Source organism: Aotus nancymaae, unplaced genomic scaffold (genome assembly GCF_030222135.1).
Source record: "Aotus nancymaae isolate 86718 unplaced genomic scaffold, 86718_ANA_hifiasm-v0.15.2.pri h1tg000089l, whole genome shotgun sequence".
NCBI classification, from domain to species: domain Eukaryota; kingdom Metazoa; phylum Chordata; class Mammalia; order Primates; family Aotidae; genus Aotus; species Aotus nancymaae.
In genome coordinates, this window is record NW_026988504.1 from 9,969,938 (window position 1) to 9,990,716 (window position 20,779).

General features: G+C 46.1%; 1 protein-coding gene across 2 annotated transcripts in view; it reads left to right on the forward strand.

Annotated features, from left to right (window-relative positions):
- The window catches only part of SLC39A11 (solute carrier family 39 member 11), a 444,045-nt gene that overhangs the window by 59,684 nt on the left and 363,582 nt on the right, over positions 1–20,779 (forward strand). For both annotated transcript variants that reach the window (XM_064369170.1, XM_064369171.1), the window contains exon 4: positions 6,543–6,701. In XM_064369170.1, the coding sequence (XP_064225240.1) occupies positions 6,543–6,701 (159 nt within the window). The remainder of the gene's footprint in view (positions 1–6,542; positions 6,702–20,779) is intronic.

Sequence of the window (20,779 nt, forward strand, 5' to 3'; positions counted from 1 at the left end):
ACCAAGGTGAGGAAGCGGAAGGTATCAGCCATCAGCCTCTCGTGGTTATACCTGGTGTCTTCAGGGCTGGTCCTGTTAGCCCACTTGTTTGCCTTTACAGGCAGGGTCATAGCTGCGGGAGGACTTTTGCTGTTTACCATCTGGGGCTATGAAGGGACTGACTGGCAAGAGTATTCCCTGAAGTCCTGGTCCTGGTGCTTAGCACCTTCTCCTCTGTGGCCTGCCCCTTCCACGCCTTGCTTCTTGGGGTAATTGAGAGGTAATCAGGTACGCTGCTTTCTGTTTCTGTACCAGCTAGTTAATATGTCACTACATCCAGATTTAAAACAGCCTAACATATAAAGGGGCATTGCTGATGTTGAGAGTTTCACCTCACCACCTGTGTTGGGGGGTGTTGTAGTGGAGAGAGCATAGAAAGTCAACACCAAGACAAAAGTATGCCAAATTGCAGCGTCTTTATTGCCGGCGGCCACGGAGGACTCGCGTCTCTCCAACCTGTGGCCCCGAAAGGAGGGTGTCAACACCTTTTATACCCATAAAACCACCTCGAGGGTGAGGGTGAGGGGCAGGGGTGGGGGTGAGGGGTTTCAGACATTCCAAGGGCTAGTGGATTCTGTAAATCACCTCCTGGGTGGAGATGAGAGTGAGGGGCTCCGGACATTCCAGTGGATTCTGTAAATCACCTCCTGGGCAGGGGTGAGGGTGAGGGGCTCTGGACATTCAGAGGGCCAGGGGACTTTGGACATTCCGATTGTTACTTAAGTGGTTCAAGAAGTCAAGATGAGTGTTAGTTTACACGTTGCCTGGGTAGGGTGGAAATTACAGACCTTAGTTACTCACTACAAGTCGCAAGGGCCAAGATGGCGTGGGTTTGGACTGCTTGCCTGTCACATCAGGGTTACAGAGAGCAGTTTCAACAGAAAGCTGAGATATGGTTGAGGTATGCAGTTTTATGGGGCTTTTACCATGTCACAGGGATTATTTAAAAAGTGATGTTTAGCATAGGATCCGACAGTTGCACTCCTTGGTGCTTATTTACCGAAATGAATTGAAAACTTCCAGCCCACACCAGTGCCTGCGCACGGATGTTTATAGCAGTTTTATTCATAATTGACAAAACCCAGAAGCAACCAAAGGCCCTTCAATAGGTGAACAGATAAACTGTGGTACATCCAGGCAATAGAATATTATCCAGTGCTAAAAAGAAATGTTTTATCAAGTCAGGAAAAGACATGGAGGAATCTTAAATGCATATTACCAAGTGAAAGAAGCCAATCTGAAAAGATTCCATGCGGTGTGACTTCAACTGTGTGACATTCTGGAAAAGGCAAAACTGGAGAGACAGTGAAAAGGAATTTCCAGGGATTGGGAGGCGGGAGGGATAAAAAGGTGGAGCACGGGGGATTTTTAGGGCAGTTAAAATGTATGATACTGTAATGATGGATACATGATCTTATATATGTGTCAAAATCCATAGAACATATGGCACTAAGAGTGGACCCTAATGTAAACTATGAACCGGCTGGGTGCTGTGGCTCACGCCTGTAATCCTAGCACTTTGGGAGGCTGGGGCGGGCTGACCTCCTGAGGTCATGAGTTCAAGACCAGCCTGACCAACATGGTGAAACCCCGTCTCTACCAAAAATACAAAAATTAGCTGGGTGTCATACTGGGCACCTGTAATCCCAACTACTCAGGAGGCTGAGGAAGAGAATCACTTGAACCCAGGATGTGGAGGTTGCAGTGAGCTGAGATCGCGCCACTGCACTCCAGCCTAGGCGACAGAGCAAGACCATGTCTCAAACAAACAAACAAAAAAGCGAAAATCAATGGACCTTGGGTGTTAATGCTGTATCACTATGGGCTCATCGATTGTATCAAATGTGCCACTGTGGTGTGCTGTTGATGATGGGGAGGCTGTGTGCATGTGGGGACAGGCGTATAGCAGAATTCTCAGTACTTCCCACTCAATTTTTTCTATCAACCTAAAAGTACTCTAAAAAATGAAGTTAAGGGAAGTAACATACGCCTGTATTTTCTCTTGCTGATGTACAAACTACCATCACTGTAGTGACTTAACACAGTGCAGACTTATTATCTGAAGTCCACAGTGATTTTAACTGGGACAAAGTCAGGGTGGCAGCTGGGCTGCGTTCCTCCTGGAGGCTTTGGAGGAGAAGCTGCTTCCCTGCCTTCTCAGCATCTCAGGGCCACCTCCCTTCCCTGGCAGATGGCCTTTTTTTCATCCTCAAGCCAGCAGCGTGGCACCTGCCAAACTCTTTCTGACTACAGCCTCTGCTTCTGTTACCACATCTTCTCCCCAGTTCTGACCCTTCTCACTACTTTGCAAGGACCTTGTGGTTACATTGGCCTCATTCAGATAAGCCAGGATCATCTCTCCATCTCCAGGTCCTTAATTGAATCCCATGTGCAGAGTCCTTTTTGCTTGTAAAGTGAACTCTTCACAGGTTTTAGGCATTAGGACACAGCCATCTTTCCTACCTCACTTGCCCTTTAAATAACTTTCCGACCGGGTGCGGTGGCTCATACCTGTAATCCCAGCACTTTGGAAGGCTGAAGTGGGCAATCACTTGAGGCCAGGAGTTTGAGACCAGCTTGGCCAACATGGTGAAACCCCATCTCTACTAAAAATACAAAAATTAGTCAAGCATGGTGGTAGGTGCCTGTAATCCCAGCTACTTGGGAGGCTGGGGCATGAGAATCACTTGAACCTGGGAGGCAGAGATGGAGGTTGAGCAAGACTCCATCTCAAAAGAAAAACAAAACAAAACTCTGCTTTGAGTTCTTTTGTCATTTTAGACAGGCAACCCAGTTCAGTTTCCCTGCTGTTCTTAGGTAGTTTTCCAGTTTATGTGGGAGGCAGGGAGATTGGCAAGGAACAGAAATGAAGGAACGCCAGCCGGATCCTGAATTTTACTGGAATGATAAAGGACAGGGATTCTCACGGAGGGAGCCCACCTGAATTAGCTGGATGCTTTTGTATTGCAAGCATCCCAAATTCTAGCACACCCGCCCTCGAGAGTCACTTCTCTTCTTGTCACTCCTTGAGTAACTTGTGCGTGAGAACATTGTGTGTTTCTCAGGTGTAAGGGCAGAAAAAAGTTGGTACTCAGTGATGCAGAGGGATGAAAGGGAATTTGGACAGAAGAGGTTGGACCAAAGGAGACAAGAGAAGAGGTGGGGCTGGGAGCGGTGGCTCACGCCTCTAATCCCAGCACTCTGGGAGGCCAAGGTGGGCGGATCATGAGGTCAGGAGATCGAGGCCATCCTGGCTAACACGGTGAAACCCCATCTCTACTAAAAATACAAAAAATTAGCCAGGCGTGGTGGCGGGCACCTGTAATCCCAGCTACTTGGGAGGCTGAGGCAGGAGAATTGCTTGAACCCGAGAGGCGGAGATTGCAGTGAGCCAAGATCACACCACTGCACTCCAGCCTGGGCAACAGAGCGAGACTCTCTCTCTCTCTCTCTCTATATATATATGTATACACACACACACACACACACACACACAGACACACACATACACATAAATAAAAAAAGAGTGGAGATTGGGGAAGTCTCTCAAGTGATGCTGACAATGATGCTGTTTCCTTATCACAGGATGGGGTGTGGGGAGGATTTAGAGGGTAAGATGAGTGGGCTTACCTGGGTCATGTGGTTTCAGGGTTGTCGAAGGTGGGACTGTATGGGAAAACCTGAAACATGCAAGCAGAGAAGTTGCTGCACAGGTTAGGTTTAAAAAGAAGAGTTGGGCTGGGCGCGGTGGCTCACACCTATAATCCCAGCACTTGGGGAGACCGAGGTGGGCAGATCACTTCAGGTCAGAAGTTCAAGACCAGCCCGGCCAACATGGCAAAGCTCTGTCTCTACTGAAAATACAAATAGCTGGGTGTGATGGCGCACCCCTGTATTCCCAGCTACTTGGGAGGCTGAGGCAGATGAATTGCTTGAACCTGGGAGGCAGAGGTTGCAGTGAGCTGAGACTGCGCCACTGTACTTCAGCCTAGGTGACAGAGACTCCATCTCAAAAAGTAAAAATAAAAATTAAAAGAGGAACTGGTACCTTTCCATCTCTGCTTAGTTTCAGGTCCTCTTTGGGGGGAGTTTACCATGCAGGACAGCTACTGAGGGCTGTTGAATTCTAAAGCCAGTAAGAGAAAGTCTGGAAAAGGGATGGATTAGGCTGGAGCAGGTAGGAGGAGCCCTCAGATTTCCTTTGATGGTCTTTATTGACAGCCTGGCTCATCGAGTTGAACTGGTCAGCCTCAGCTCCCATCCTGTTGAGCAGAGGCTTTTTCATTCTTAGAGTTTTGGAGGCAGGTGGAGGTTTCCATGGGTGTCAATAAGACTTTTGCTGGGAGAATTTGGCCCAGAGCAAGTGACTGTGTGTGATTGACAGCTGGGAGAAGGGAATTTATGGATGTATGCATAGATTTGTTCTTTATTGTGCTGTTGTAATACCTGGTTCTGTCACTCTGAATGTTATTGTGCAGATAGGTGATGCAGATGATTTTTTAAGGCAAGGCATAATTAAGTAATTTTTAGAAACCCATTCAGCGTTTTCCATGCCAGCAATGACTGCCATATAGTTTTGATGGGTAGTGCGTGTACTCTAGCCCAAAGATGTCATAGCATCTATAGGAGTAAACAGCCATGGATGAGTGTTTAATTTGGTCAGTGCTGGAGAGCTTCTTATTTTTAAGAGACAGAGTCTCGTTATGTTGCCCAGGCTGGCCTTGAACCCCTGGGCTCAAGGCTCCCCAGTATCTAGGACTGCAGTCATGCACCACGGCGCCAGCTCATCTGCTGGAGAACCTTTGATCAAATTGGCTTTGCTAAGATTTGAGACCAGCCTAATTTTTTTTCTTCTCCTTCGTCTTTCTCCTCTCATTGAGCTGGTTATGATCCTGCTTGGTCAGTTTCCTGGATCTGCTACCTACTGCCTATAGCAGGGGTCTCCAGCTCTTGGGCCATGGACCAGTGCTGATCCATGGTCTATTAGGAATCAGGCCATAGCCATCGGGTGAGTGAGCATCACCGCGTGAACTCTGCCTCCTGTCACATCAGTGGTGACATTAGACTCTCACAGGAACATGAACACCATTGTGAACTGTACATGCCACGGATCAAGGTTGTGAGCTCCTTATGAGAATCTAATGGCTGATGATCTGAGGTGGAACAGTTTCATCCCCAAACCACTTCCTGGCCCATGGAAAAATGGTCTTCCATGAAACTGGCCCCTGGTACCCAAAGGATTGGTGGACCGCTGACCTGTAGGACCTTGAATAAATTATCTTATTGTTTCAAGATCCAATTTCTTTATCTACAAATAGAGATAGAAAAGTTGCCTGCCTCTGGGGGTTGTTGTGATGACAAGGTAATATATCAAATGTTAATCTTGGCCCTTGGAAATACCAGGTGATCAATAAATATTAATTCCCTTCTTCCTTTTTAAAGATAAGATAATTGATGGAACCAATATGTTGTTGACTTGCTAGTTGTCTTCAAGTATTTGAGAGGCTGTCACCTATAGCATAGGGAAGACACATTTTTTGGTGTTCTAGGGAGCAAAACCACTGCTAAAAGGTAAAAGTAGAAAGGAGACAGATTTCAGCTCAACACAACAAAGAACTTCGTAATAATTAGACCTGTGTTACAATACAGTGGTGCTTGTGAAGTAGTGAGCAATTTGTCTTGGAAGAATTTAATTAAAATAGGATTTTTGGGGCTGGGTGTGGTGGCTCACGCCTGTATTCCCAGCACTTTGGGAGGCCAAGGTGGGTCGATTACCTGAGATCAAGAGTTTGAGACCAGCCTGGCCAACGTGGCAAAATTCCATCTCTAAAAAATGCAAAAAAAAAAAAAAAAAAAATTAGCTGGCCGTACTGGTGTGTATCTACAATCCCAGCTACTCAGAAGGCTGAGGCAGGAGAATCACTTGAACCTGGGAGGTGGAGGTTGCAGGGAGCGAGATCATACCACCGCACTCCAGGCTGGGCAACAGAGGAAGACTCCATCTCAAAAAAAAAACGAATTTTCAACAATATCACCACTGACATTTGGGGCCAGAGAATTCTTTGTTGTCAGGGGCGTGCTGTGCATTGTAGGATGTTTAGCAGCGTGCTCGGCCTCCCTCACTAGACGCCCGTAGCAACCTCCCTCTACCCTCCTCACAGTGCGACAGCTAAAAATATCTCTAGACGTTGCCAAATGTCCTGTGGAGGGCAGAAGCGTTGCTGATTGAGAACCACTGAGTTACAGGCTAGATGACGGCAAACTGGACTGCATCCTCGCAAGGTCAACCCTGTCCTACCCAAAATTGGGCTCTTGCCATAGTAAGCTCCAGGAATTCTGGGGATGGCTTTTTGGTTTATGTTAGTACCTCCCAACCTGGGACGAAAGACCTAACTCATACGAAATCGTAGGGGTCAGTCTGGGCCACAGAGAGCATCTGAGGTCCCATCTGGAAGGCCTCCTGCGGTCACTTTAACGTTTATCGCTCGCTGTGGTTTTCGTAGGTCATGCTGGCAGCTTCCTACTGGTCCCTTCTGGCCCCAGCAGTTGAGATGGCCACGTCTTCTGGAGGCTTCGGTGCCTTTGCCTTCCTCCCCGTGGCTGTTGGCTTCACCCTCGGAGCAGCTTTTGTCTACTTGGCTGACCTCCTGATGCCTTACCTGGTGAGTACCGCTCTACTTTTAGCTGTCTATTAACACACGCCCGGCTCTGTGCAATGGATTTATTTCTGATCAAACCTGACATACCTGTTAATGTCTCTGTTAAGTAGCCAGGTGGTGTTTAAACAGAGAAAGAGGCATTAGAGGCACTGAATGGTGATTTCTTTCTTAAGGAAAATAATGTCTTGCTAATTACCCCCTTATTTACATTTTAGTAAGTTCAGATTTTGAATGTCACATTTCGTTAAAAATAGAGTATGGCTGATGTACCGAGTGGCACTGTATATATGAGAGGGCCGAGAACTGGTTGCTGGGTGGGACCTGGCGTCATCAGTATGATGCTGACTCTTATTGAGAGTAGGACATCTTCAGGGAGATGACACATCCCACCCTCCCTCAACTTGTAGCATTAGACCTTTGACAACATGTCACATCATGAGGGCTAACAGGAGGGTCGGGTGGGGCTCTGTGCAGCAGGAGTCTGGGCTGGAGCTCACACTGTCATTTACTGATTGTGTACCCCTGACTTCTAGTTTTCCATCCTTTAGTTTGAGGATAACACCCCCAAGGGACTGTACAGTAAAATTTAGAAAATGTAAAAATGCACTGGAATTGAGGATAAGCCAGAGATTTCAGGCTTTTTTGCTGACATAGGGCTGGAGAATTGGGTTTGGGAATGAGCATGTATTTGCTTACAGAGAAGCACCGTGTGAAACTCAGCCTGGAGTGTGGCTGTGATGGCCGAGCCGAGAGAGCAGGAGCCAGGTCCTGCATGGGAACCGCAAGCCATTGGCTAAAGCCATCATCTGCATGCACCGTTCTCAGTAGAGGAAAGGGGTCCGTGATCGTCACAGCATGAGACACCTTACCAGACACTGAGCCAGACAGGTTCTAGAGATGGCAGAAGCACCCCGAGCTGGTGCTGGAATTCCCTGCCCTCCTAGAACAGGAAGGGGTGCAGGGAGAAGTCTGTGGAGAGAAGTGGGTCAAAGTCCATTTCTCCTGTTGGATCACGGGGAGACAGGATTCGGTCAGATTCACTGGAGTCAGTGGATCATGTACCCCGGGAGGTGGGCGGGCTGAAGTTCTCTTCCCTGCCTTCCTGCTTTCTTTTTTTCCTTAAGTTCCCAACTGGAGAAAGAGAAGGAATGATGGACAGCTCTGCAGCTAAAAGGATTCCCAGGAACTATGCCTCTGGGCCTTGGGCTAATGAAAAACAAACTCCTTGTGTTATAGAAGAACGTTTCTTTGGATCAGACAGCTGAATGTGATGTTGGACGGCTGTGGTATTGTCTTAAAGCAGAGGTCCTCAACCCCCGGACTGAGGACTGGTACTGGTCCATAGCTTGTTAGGAAATGGGCCGCGTAACAGGAGGTGAGCAAGCAGCTGGCAAGTGAGCTTTATCTTCTGAGCTCCGCCTCCTGTCAGATCAGCGATGGCATTAGAGTCTCATAGGAGCGCAAACCCAGCTCCTGTGTGTCGCATGTGATGGATCCAGGATGTGTGCCCTTTAAGAGAATCTAACTCATGCCTGATGATCTGAGGTGGAACAGTTTCATCCCAAAATCCCCCTACTCCGATCCCCATCCGTGGAAAAGTTGTCTTCCACAAAAGCAATCCTTGGTGCCGAAAAGGTTGGGACCACTGTTTTAAAGACTGTGTGTCGTTTTTTGTTGTTAAAAGATTGAGTGGCAAGACTGGGCGTGATGGCTCACGCCTGTAATCCCAACACATTGGGAGTCCAAGAGGGCAGATCACTTGAGGCCAGGAGTTTGAGACCAGCCTGGATAATACAGTGAAACCCCATCTCTACTAAAAATACCGAAATTAGCTGGGTTTGGTGGCACAAGCCTGTAATCCCAGCTACTCAGGAGGCTGAGGCACGAGAATCGCTTGAACCTGGGAGGTGGAGGTTGCAGTAAGCCGAGATGGTGCCACTGCACTCCAGTCTATGCGACAGAGCAAGACCCTGTCTCAAAAAAAAAAAAAAAAAAAATTGAGTGGCAGTGTCTGTCTCTGTCCCCTGGACATTTGGCTTTTTCCTTGCTGCCGTCTATGTCTGTGTGGTAGAGGCTTTCAGTGACCCTCAATGCAGGCTGCCATATTCTGATCTCAAGGCCACCCTGGTTATGTGTGAACTTGCTGTTGCGATGATATATTCTGCTTGCCCTGGCAGGTGCCCAGTGGCTTTAGCCCCTGAGCAGCAGGCAGAGATCTGGCTCAGTGGCTCTGCGCTGGCCCTGCTGGTTCTCTTCTGACTCTGCAATCCTGGTGGGTCTTACTATGTTCTGGGGAGTGGGGGTGGTGGGGTGGTGTCAGGCGTATTTGGTCAGCTGTCTGAATGTAGGGGTTTTCTCTGGGCAGTGTAAACAGTCATTGGCTAATTTGTACTATGCAGTAGTAATTGTTTTTCTTTTTTTGAGACAGAGTCTCACTTTGTCACCCAGGCTGGAGTACAATGGCGTGATGTTGGCTCACTGGAACCTCCGCCTCCTGGGTTCAAGCGATTCTCCTGCCTCAGCCTCCTGAGTAGCTGGAATTATAGGCGTACACCACCATGCCCTGCTAATTTTTGTACTTTTAGTAGAGACAGAGTTTCACCATGCTGGCCAGGCTGATCTTGAACCCCTGACCTCAAGTTATCTGCCGGACTCAGCCTCCCGAAGTGTTGGGATTACAGGTGTGAGCCATCATGCCTGGCTGCAGCAGTATTTTTTTTTTTTTTTGAAAAAAACCTTTTGGTTCATATTTGTTCTGATATATGCTTTGAATGTGGAGGAGATCCCAGAGGGAAGCCCTGGATAGAATCAGGAAAGGTTTGGGAGCAGCTGGTGAATGTCTGGGGAGGGGATGCAAGAGCTCAGAAAGGGACATAATCACCACGAATGCCCAGAACCTCACTACTTGGCAGAAAAATCAGCCTGACAGTAAACATCTGTTCTAGGACATTTAAAAAGAAATGAATCTTCGCTGTTGATGTGAGAGGGGGAATTTGTCTTAGAAGGTCTCATACATGGATGAGAATTACTTATAACTGCTACAGTCAGTGAATACAAATGCTGTTGAAAGAGTTGTGCTTGGAATCAGTCTGTTGACCTTCAGTCTGAGGCTGGCCAAAGGTTTCCTTTGGTTTCACTATTAATTTGCTCACCAAACCGGAAAAGGGCAGCACTTGGATCAATTGAAGATGCTCTGTGGATCAGAGTTAATGGGTTTTGATCTTGAGTCCGTGTGGGTTGGCCAGCATCGACTGAGCACCCACGGGGATTATAGTCTAATAGGGGAGGAGCGGGGCTATAATTTGTGTTTAGGATGTTTGCTTTTCTTGGGATCTATGAACCAGTGGCTTTTGAGGCTGTGGGAAGTTTTCTGGGTAAATTCAGCCCCAGATCATTTCATTTCCCGATTCATTGCCCTGATGATGGAACTCCACCATTCAGCAGATGGCACCAGGAGCAGAATGAAGGCAGAGCAAAAGGCCTTGGCTGCAGCTCTGACCAAGGACCTCTCACCCTTTGGGACAGGCCCCAGGATTTAGGGGGCCTGTCTGCAGAAAATCCCAGGGTTTCCTTTCTGTCCCCTGGGGACATGTCTGCTTGGAGTTGGTTGGGGTGAAAGGAAGTGGGTCAATGTCTGTCATTTCACCTTGAGAAATAAGATACAGAGGTCTGGAAACGGCTGCAGTGTGACTTTAGGGATTCTGTAGCAGGTGCCCTGATTTGACCCTTGCCCATGACCATTCAGACACAGGCCCTAATGCCTGGGAGCATCAGAGCCACCGACCCTGGTTATGTGTTTGGGACATGAAGGGCATCCACGCTCTTGGGTTGGTGGGTAGGGAAGGGTTAACACCTGACTGTGTTCTTTAACTTTTCTGTTCCTTCGGCCTTTCAGAATTATTTGTTCCCCTATTGGAGGCAAAGCAAAACATTTCTCATGGAAAGGGCGTTACTCAGAACAGCCTGTCAGGTCGAACCCATTGTGGCTTTGTTAACGTCAGATGCATCAAGTTTCTCTCCAAACTGGGTGTTTATTTTCATTTATTTATCTGGGAATAAAGTAGAGAAGGCTCTGTGGAAACTGAATGGGAAATGAACGGACAGGGATTTACAGAGACTTTGCCAAATGAAAGGGGAGGGAAAAAAAGGGGGTGGGCAGGGAAGGTGTGGCCTGCTGGGCCTGGAAGAGGCTGGTGAGGGGTTGGATGATGGGAAATGGTCTCGGGGCCGGCTGGAGCCCATGTTCCCCTTAGGATGTAGGGAGAAACAGACTGGTTATTGAACAGCCGTTTGGAGACATTGACATGTTTCTAATTTTGCAGTTGTGCTTCTATATGAAGTTAAGGGGTAGCAGTATGTGGGAAACTGTCATCTTCAGTTTATTATTGTTATTATTTGAGATGGGATCTGGCTCTGTTGCCCAGGCTGGAATGCGGTGGCATGATTGTGGCTTACTGTAGCCTCGACTTCCCAGTATCAAGTGATCCTCCCACCTCAGCCTCCTGAATAGCTGGAACCACAGGCATGTGCTACCATGCCCGACTAATTTTTAAATTTTCTTTGTAGAGACAGGGGTCTCCCTATGTTGTCCAGGCTGGTCTTGAACTCCTGAGCTCAAGCAATCCTCCTACACTGGCCTCACTCTCAAAGTGTCGGGATTCTAGGTGTGAGCTGCCATGCCTGGCCCACCTTCAGTTTAAAACAGTGATTTTTCATACTGGTGGCTTGATGGGTGAGGTGGGGAGGAGGGTAGTGTGTGTGTCCCCAAGGTCTAATCTTTCTTTTTAGTTATGTTAGTATCACATCAATACAATACAGAAATCTCATTATAAAACAGTTTTGTAAAAATTTTATGTGAAAACCCTTTTCTTCCTTTTGCCTTTCCCCCCGACCAACCAGTCAACCATTGTTACCAGTTTAGCAGGTACCAGTCTAGTGTTTCTCTTCCTCCTTTTTCTTTACTTCTCTTCTCTTCTTTTCTTTTTCTCTCCTTCTCTCCCTCCTTTCCTTTCTTTCCTGCTTATTTATTTATTTATTTATTTATTTATTTTCAACAGAGTCTTGCTATTGTTGCCTAGGCTGGAGTGCAATGGTGCACTCTCGGCTCACTGCAACCTCCACCTCCCGGGTTCGAGCAGTTCTCCTGCCTCAGCCTCTCAAGTATCTGGGATTATAGGCACACACTGCCACACCTGACTGATTTTGTATTTTTAGTAGAGATGGGCTTTCTCCATGATGGTCAGGCTGGTCTTGAATTCCTGACCCCAGGTGATTTACATGCCTTGGCTTCCTAAAGTGCTGGTGTTACAAGCGTGAGCTACCATGTCTGGCTTTTCCCTTCCTTTTCTTTTCTTTCTTTCTTTCTTTTGGGGGTGGGGCTGGGAGGTGGAGTCTCCCTCTGTAGCCCAGGCTGGAGTGCAGTGGCGCCATCTTGGCTCATTGCAACCTCTCCCTCCCGGGTTCAAGTTATTCTGATTACAGGCACATGCCACCACCCCTGGCCAATTTTTGTATTTTTAGTGGAGACGGGGTTTCAGCATGTTGGCCAGGCTGGTCTCAAACTCCTGACCTCAAGTGATCCACCTGCCTCAGCCTCCCAAATTGCTGGGATGACGGGGTGAGCCACTGCGCTCAGCCCCTTTTCCTTTCGTAAAGAAAACCAATGACACCATGTCTTTTAATTATTGAAATATAAACATTTTTCCTATTTGCTTGTATTGTTTGAGAATACTTTAAATCGACTTCATAGCAGTAGGAACCCTGACTCCATTTAGATCTTCTTTTCTTTACTTGTATATGTGCAGGCATACATTCTTACGCAGTTGGAATCAGTCTGATTCTCTGTGTCATTTTAAAATTTGAAATGGTTTTTATCGATGGTATTTTAATACCTCTGCAGCGTTCTGTCATCTCGTTCATTTGCTCAGCTGTCTCTCCGTGGTGGAGAAGTTAGACTGCTCTGGGCTTCTACCTGTGTTTACATGTACAGCTGGAAATGGAATTTTGTTTCATGTTTTCTGAAAAACAAATGGCAACACACTGTCTGTGTCGTTGCTGCCTGCTTTTCGCAGCTTGGTTTGCATCTTGGCAGACTTTTTCCTGGGAGATGTGTGCTCTCATCCCCCTCCTCTCGTCTGTTGGTATTCGACATCTTGAGGAGGCTACCCAAGCCCTAACCCTGACCCTAACCCTAACCCTGACCCTGACCCTAACCCTAACCCTAACCCTAACCCTGAGGCTGTCTCACGTGGACTTGGCCAGTAGTCCTGCCCAGACAGGCTCCAGGAGGGTGGGGGAGGCTAGCAAGCAGGGATCCCCTTCTTCTCAGTTCCTGCCTTAGTTTATCTGAGTCCTTCACCATGTTCAGTTTCTTTTAATTCTCATTGTGATGGCAAAGAAGATGGCTCTATTGAAGCATTAATGAACAGTGTGTGCGTGTACTTTTAATATGCACCCAACTTTGGCCAGGTGCAGCGGCTCATTCCTGTAATCTCAGACTTTTGGGAGGCCAAGGTGAGTGGATCAGTTGAGGTCATGAGTTTGATACCAGCCTGGCCAACATGGTGAAACCCTGTTTCTGCCAAACACACACACACACACACACACACACACACACACAAAATTAACTGGGCACAGTGTTGCATGCCTGTAATCCCAGGTACTTGGGAGGCTAAGGCAGGAAAATGCCTGGAACCTAAGAGGCGGAGACTTCAGTGAGCTGAGATCGTGCCACTTCCAGCCTGGGCACCATAGCGAGGCTTTATCTCAAAACGAAATATACCCAACTTTTACTGGTATCAATATTTGGGTGGCTGGAGCTGCTATTGAGAGACCAAACATGACAACTGTCTTGGAAGTGACTGATGTTCCAAGAGGCAGTTTTCCTCCCAGAGGTGTGTTTGCATGTATTTATTTCTCCTTCATAGATTTCCTTCATCTTTAGCATTCTGATTCCAGTTCATGAAAGACTATCTTAGAGAGAGGGGGAATTAAAAAGGAGAAATGACAAGAATATCTTACAGAAAACAAAAAGGACGAGCTTCCGTAGCAGCCACCTGAGAGTCTCTGTGATAAGCCTGATATTGTCAAGTAAGCCCGACTTGTTTTGTAGGGACACTGAACAGTCGTTGTTTGCCCCAGTTTTAGGATTGTGCTTTCTTATACTTTGTTGAGGCTCAGATGGGCCGTTCTGCTTCATACTGTATGCCGCATCCTGGGGTTAAGCTGTTGTTGAAATGTCTGCCTGGCTGCAGAGAGCCTCTGTGGCTATAGCAGGTCCTTCCAGTGTGGGGACACGGTTGCGTCATCCAGAGACGCTGGCATGTAGGGTGGATTGGGCAACCCCAGGCCAAAGAAGGTGACAGTTCTGCAGTCAGACCTTTTGCTTCACTATCTATACATCTGTATTGTTTCTCTGGGGCTGCCATAGCAAAATACTACATACAGGGTTGGCTTAAACAATAGAAATTTATTTTCTCACAGCTCTGGAGGCTGGAAGTCCAAGGTCAAGTTGTCGGCAGGGTTGGTTTCTTCTGAGGCCTTTCCCCTTGGCTTGCAGATGGCTGCCTTTCCTGCGTGTCCTCACACGGTCTTGCCTCCGTGCTCACATCCCTGGTGTTTCTTCACGTGTCCAACTTTCCTCTTTCCATGAAGACACGAGTCACATTGGACCAAGGCCCACCCAAACAGCACCATTTTGATTGGACATGTTTTCAGCTTCTGGGCTCAAGCAGTCCTCCCACCTTGGACTCCCAAAGTGTTGGGATTACAGGCATTAGCCATGGCATCTGGCCCACTTTGAGTTGAAAGCAGTGATTTTCTGCTGGGCCTATCTCTAAATGCAGTCACATTGTAAAGCATAGCGGCTTAGAGCTTCGACACATGGATTTTGGGGGACGAAATTCAGCCCATGGCAACATCTTTTTTTTTTTTTTCCCATGGCACTGAGACTGAAAGATGGTGGAGTGGTGGGAGCTCAGCTGTTAGTTGGGCACGGGGTGTTCTGAACCAGAGGCCATTTCCCTGACACTGGAACAGTGGGCTGGCTGGCTGGCTATGCCCCGAGGGCCATGGCATGCTAAAGAATACACAGTGCTAATTAATACTTCAGTTTCTCAGGGAGGAAACCTGTGAGCTTGCAGTAATGGAGCACTCCACAGCCTCCCGTGACTTTCAGGAAGATGCTCAGATGTTGTTTTGGGTCCTGTTGGCATGCAGAGGGGCTAAAAAAGGGATGGAGGCAATTTCCAATTATGGTGTGCTGGCTGGCGGATTCTTTTTTTTTTTTTGAGATGGAGTTTTGCTCTTGTTGCCCAGGCTGAAGTGCGATGGCACAGTCTTGGCTCACTGCAACCTTTGCCTCCCAGGTTCAAGTGATTCTCCTGTCTCAGCCTCCTGAGTAGCTGGTCTTATAGGTGTGCACCACCATGCCTAGCTAGTTTTTATATTTTTAGTAGAGATGGGGTTTCACCATGTTGGCCAGGCTGGTCTCAAACTCCTGACCTCAGGTGATTCACCCGCCTTGGCCTCCCACAGTGCTGGGATTACAGGTGGAGCCATTGCACCTGAACTGCTGGCTGATTCTTAGAGAAGACAGCCATTTTGACCATTCTGTGGATGCCTGTAAGTGCATATTTAGGCTCCATGGAACAGGTCCTGGTCATGCCTGCGTGACCCATCTCCTCTGGGATTGACTGTGGTGCTGGTAGTGTTCCTCAGGCTGGGGATCCAAAGTTCTAGGACAGTTAGGTAAATAGTTCTGGCTGGTGTCAGGGAAGAAATGAGAAGTGAAGTTTGGGAATGGAGATGTAGGTTGACCAATTCATGGGAAGGAGGGAGGGAGTCCTGTTAAAAGCACTGGAAAAACAAAGGCATTGTTCTCTACCACATGCCCCCCTGGGGAGGTCATGAACAGTGTGAGCTGAAGCAGAAGTTCTTTTCAGATCTGACTTGGTCTCCTTTAGAAATGCTATTCCATGTGAAAGTCGAGGCAGACACCAGCTAAGTGGGTTCCTGCTCTTCTAATTGGCTTGGGCTGCCATAACAAAAGACCACAGTCTGGCTTAAAGAACAGAAAATATCCAGGTGCTGGCAGATTTGGTTCCTGGTGAGGGCTCTTTTTCTGGCTTGCAGATGGCCACCTTCTTGTGTTCTCACATGGTAGGGAGAATGAGAGGGAGAGCTCTCTGGTGTCTCTTCTTACAAGGACACTAATCCTATTATGAGGGTCCCATCCTTATGACCTCATCTAACCCTAATTACCTCCAAAAGCTTCCCATCACATTGGAGGCTAGTGCTCCAACAAATGAATTTTTTTTGAGGGGACACAAATATTATTTGTAACACCTGATATAAAGAATGTGAGGACATTCTGTCCCATCATCGTCAGGCTATAAAGGGCTCCAAATGTGGTGAAAATTTTCCAAACATAACTCTAAATGGGTACCTTTCTAGGTAGAAGGAAAAGGAGTGTGATTCTTCACTTTTATTCTCAGTGAAATTAAGTTGTAATACTTTTTGTCCTGAAGTCTACTTTGTTCTAATATTAATAATATAGCTACTCCAGTTTCATTTCATTAGCGTTTGCTTGATGTATCTTTTTCCACTTCTTTACCTTTACCTATCTGAGTCTTTGTGTTTAATAAACAACATTAAATTGGGTTTTACTTTTTTATCTAGTCCAAGGATCTCAGTCTCTTAATTGGAATGTTTAGTCAATTTATATTTAGTGTAATCACTGGTATGATTGGGTCCATGCCAACCATCTTACTGTTTATTTTCTATTGATGTCATCTGTTTTATTTTGCTCTTTGGTACCTCCTTTTCTGCCTTCTTTTGGGTTAATTAGTTTTTAGTATCCCATTTTAGTTTTTTTACTAGATTTAAAAATATCTCTCTTAGGCCGGGCGTGGTGGCTTATGCCTGTAATCCAAGCACTTTGGAGGCCAAGGTGGGCGGATCACCTGAGGTCAGGAGTTCAAGACCAGCCTGACTAACATGGTGAAACCCTGTCTTTAAAAAAATAAAAATAAATAAATAAATAAATAAAAACATCTGTCTTTGTGTTATGCTTTCGGGTTGCTGTAGAGATTACATTTCTTTAACTTATAGTCGACCTTGAATTAACATTGCAGTAGTCTATTATAGTCTGCCTGGTAATTGTCTTATCATAATCTACCTTGAATTAGCACTTGATATAAGAGCCTTATAGCTACATCTGTTTACCCCTCTTTGGTTCTTCGTACTATTTTTGTCATACATTTTATTTCTTCATATGTCATAAGTCTTTAGTACATTGCTAGATTTGCTTTTACAATCAGTTGTCTTTAAAAGAAATTTTAAAATGAGAAAAAGTCTTTATATTTTCTCGGCCTTGATATTTGTAATAATTTGTTGAATTATTACTTTCTGTCCACTTATCATATTCATGTTTTCCTTTAAATCCTTAAACATGTTTATAATAGCTATTGTAAACTCCTTGTCTGACAGTTCCATCATCTCTATCAACTCTGGGTTCATTTCTGTTGGCTTTGTATTTTTAAAATCCTGGTTATGGATGCTATTTTTTGGGTTCTTCCCACATCTAGTAATTTTTGTATGTTTGTTTTTGAGACAGAGTCTTGCTCTGTTGCCCAGGCTGGAGTGCAGTGGTGCAATCTTGGCTCACTGCCACGTCTGCCTCCTGGGTTCAAGTGATTCTCCTTCCTCAGCCTCCTGAGTAGCTGGGATTACAGGCGACCACCACCATGCCTGGATAATTTTTATAGTTTTACTAGAGATAGGGTTTTTTCATGTTGGCAAGTCCGGTCTCTAACTCTTGATCTCAGGTAATCTTCCCACCTTGGCCTCCCAAAGTGGTGGGATTACAGGCATGAGCCACCACGCCTGGCCAAATGTCTAGTAATTTTTGATTGTATATTGGACATTGTCAGTGGTCTATTGTTAAAAGACTAGATTTAGTCATCTTAAAGAGTTAATGGGTTTTATTCTGATATGCAGATAATTTACTGGTGGTTCACCTTGATCCTGTAAAGTCTTGGTTTTTGGCTTTGCTAGGATAGGTATAGAGTAGCTTTTACTTGAAGTCTAGAATAGCTCTACCCTTAAAGAGGATCTTTAGGGTCTCAACTGAATGATTGGGATGTACAGTGAGATTTTTTGCCGAGAGTAGTTGGAATTTCATCTTCTAGCACTATATGACCTTTGGAATCTCCATTCATCTCACAATCCCCTAGAAAGAATTCTCTCTTCCAGGCCTCATAGCATTTTACTTTGCACACCCATAGCTTAGTATTAAGTCAGCAACTCATGGATACCCCTTTGCATATTTCTGAGATTCCTTCTTTGTGCAATGTCCTCCTCTGTGGTATCCTGCCCTGTGAATTACATCTGTGTCAGCAGTCCTGAATTTCATTTTTTATTTTTGTTTTATTTTTTGACACGAAGTCTCTATTGTCCAGGCTGGAGTGCAGTGGCGTGATCTTGGCTCATCGCAATCTCCACCTCCTGGTTCTCCTGCCTCAGCCTCCCAAGTAGCTGAGATTACAGGCATGTGCCACCATGCCCAGGTAAGTTAGTATTTTTAGTAGAGACAGGGTTTCACCGTTTTGCCCACACTGGTCTCGAACTCCTGACCTCAGGTGATCCATCAGCCTCAGCCTCCCAGAGTGCTGGGATTCCAGATGTGAGCCAGCACACCTGGCCTGCAGTCCTGAATTTCAGTCTTTTTCTATATACTGCTGCATTTCGTTATGCTACAGTTTGGAAAGTCCCTCCCTGCCCCCAGTGCTCAGGTGAATGTGGAGCACCCTTTGCGTGTTCCCCTTCTTGCAAGGATCACAGCCCTGCACAGTCTATTATTGTCTAATCCCTGAAAATAGTTGCTTTATATTTTACCTAGCTTTATAGTAGGAAGTCTCAGTGGAATTAATTGGAAACATTTGCTTCAGATTCTTTGCAGTTGTTTTTGGCTTCTTTTTTCCCCTAATTTCTCTCTCCCTTCCGATCCACGTTGCCTTCTAAATGAAAGTGGTTTAACTTGTAAGCTCATTTTAAGAAGCTACTTGTGTTTCCGAGCAAAAGTTTCTATACTTCTCCTTTCAGAAGTTGGCTGATACCTGCTTCTAGAATCTTTGCTGCTTTCTGCCTATAGGCATTTCTTATAATTAGCAGGTGCAGAAGTGGGGAGCTAGAGTCTCTTGATCCTCGTATGTAATGGAGTGTTGCTTCAGATGGCAGGAATCAGGATAATTGGATGATAACCCTACACAGAGAGCCAGGACACTAGCTGATTCAGGGAATCAACTGAAGGCTGACCCTCATGGGAAGGTGACTCAATTTAGCTTTGGTTTATTGGTTCAGGAAGATTGCCACAGCTGCCTTAACTCTTTTCCACTTCAGGAGGACTGCTTACATTTAGCAAATCACTTCTTGGCAACAATGCAATTAAGTGCTGTTTGGGAGAGTGTGTATTCCCAAGCTTTTGTGTGCATCAGAGTGATTTGCTTTTTAAAATTCAACTTTCTGGCCAGCTGCGGTGGCTCATGCCTGCTATCCCAGCACTTTGGGAGGCCGAAGCAGGTGGATCACCTGAGGTCAGGAGTTCAAGACCAGTCTGGACAACATGGCAAAACCCCGTCTCTACTAAAAATACAAAAATTAGCTGAGTGTGGTAGTGTGCACCTGTAATCCCAGCTACTCGGGAGGCTGAGGTAGGAGAATCACTTTAACTTGGGAGGGGGAGGTTGCAGTGAGCTGAGATCCCACCACTGCACTCTAGCCTGAGTGACAGAGCAGGACTTTGTCTCAAAAAAAAGAAAAAAAATTAACTTTCTGAAGCTTCCTACCCTGAGAGTCTCATTTAGGAGAACTGGAGTGGAACCTAGGGTTCTTTACTTTTATCAGGTGTCTAGGAGATTCTGATGTAGGTAACCCATGGACCTGACTTTGAGAAACATCATATAGTGGCTTTTTACAACAGTTTTCATTCTAAAACTGGACATACTGTCATATTTAGTACTGTATTTTTCCTTCAGAAAAGCAGATAGGCAGAATAGTGACTATTAACCCATGATACAGATGGTAAAACTGAGACCTGGAGAAGTTACAACCTTCCCAGGGTCTGAAAGCATCTTGGTGTTAGAGCTGGACAGAGCCCAGCTGTCCAAAATGGCTGTATTCTTCTCCTTGGACTCTGTTGACCTTAGTTAATGATGTCATATTCAAAGATGGGAAAGCACCGCCATTCCTCATTCTTGTCATTTCACTTGACTCTCCTTCCTGGCTGGTCATGGTAGCTCACACCTGTAATCCCAGCACTTTGGCAGGTCGAAGTGGGTAGATCACCTGAGGTCAGGAGTTCAAGACCAGCCTGGCCAACATGGCAAAACCCCATCTCTACTAAAAATACAAAATTCACTGGGTGTAGTGGTGCATGCCTGTAGTCCCAGCAACTTGGGAGGCTGAAGCATGAGAATTGCTTGAACCTGGGAGGTGGAGGTTGCAGTGAGCTGAGATCGTGCCACTGCACTCCAGCCTGGGCAACAGAGTGAGACCCTGTCTGAAAAAAATAATAAAAATAAGAATAATCTCCTTCCTGATGTAGAAGTGCTGTTCCATGGGGCATTTTGTTAAGACAAGTTATGGGGGAGAATCGGATGGCATACAGGATCCATTGAAACACTCCAAATGTGAGGCGTTACTCCTTGAGCTTGGGATCAGAGAGAAGTTTGGGATTTTTGCATAGGTTGTGACATTATCCAGTGGTGTTTTTGTAGATTAATCTGGCACCACATAATATAATTTGGGAGAGTGAGAAACAAAAGTCCCAGGGACTAATTAGGAGATTAATGCAGTATTCCCAAAGGCAGATAGGGCCTGAGATGATGAAAATGGAAAGGAAGGCAAGTTTAAGAGACATTTAGAAGAAGGAGCTGTAGAGAAGATCAGATGAGTGGATATATGGGGGAGAAAAAAATTAGTACAGGCCAATACCAAGGTTTCAAACTTCAGTGGCTTGGAGGCCATGCCAGAGTACCACGAAAACTCAGTATTTGGGAGGGATAGATGGGCTTGGAAGGGGA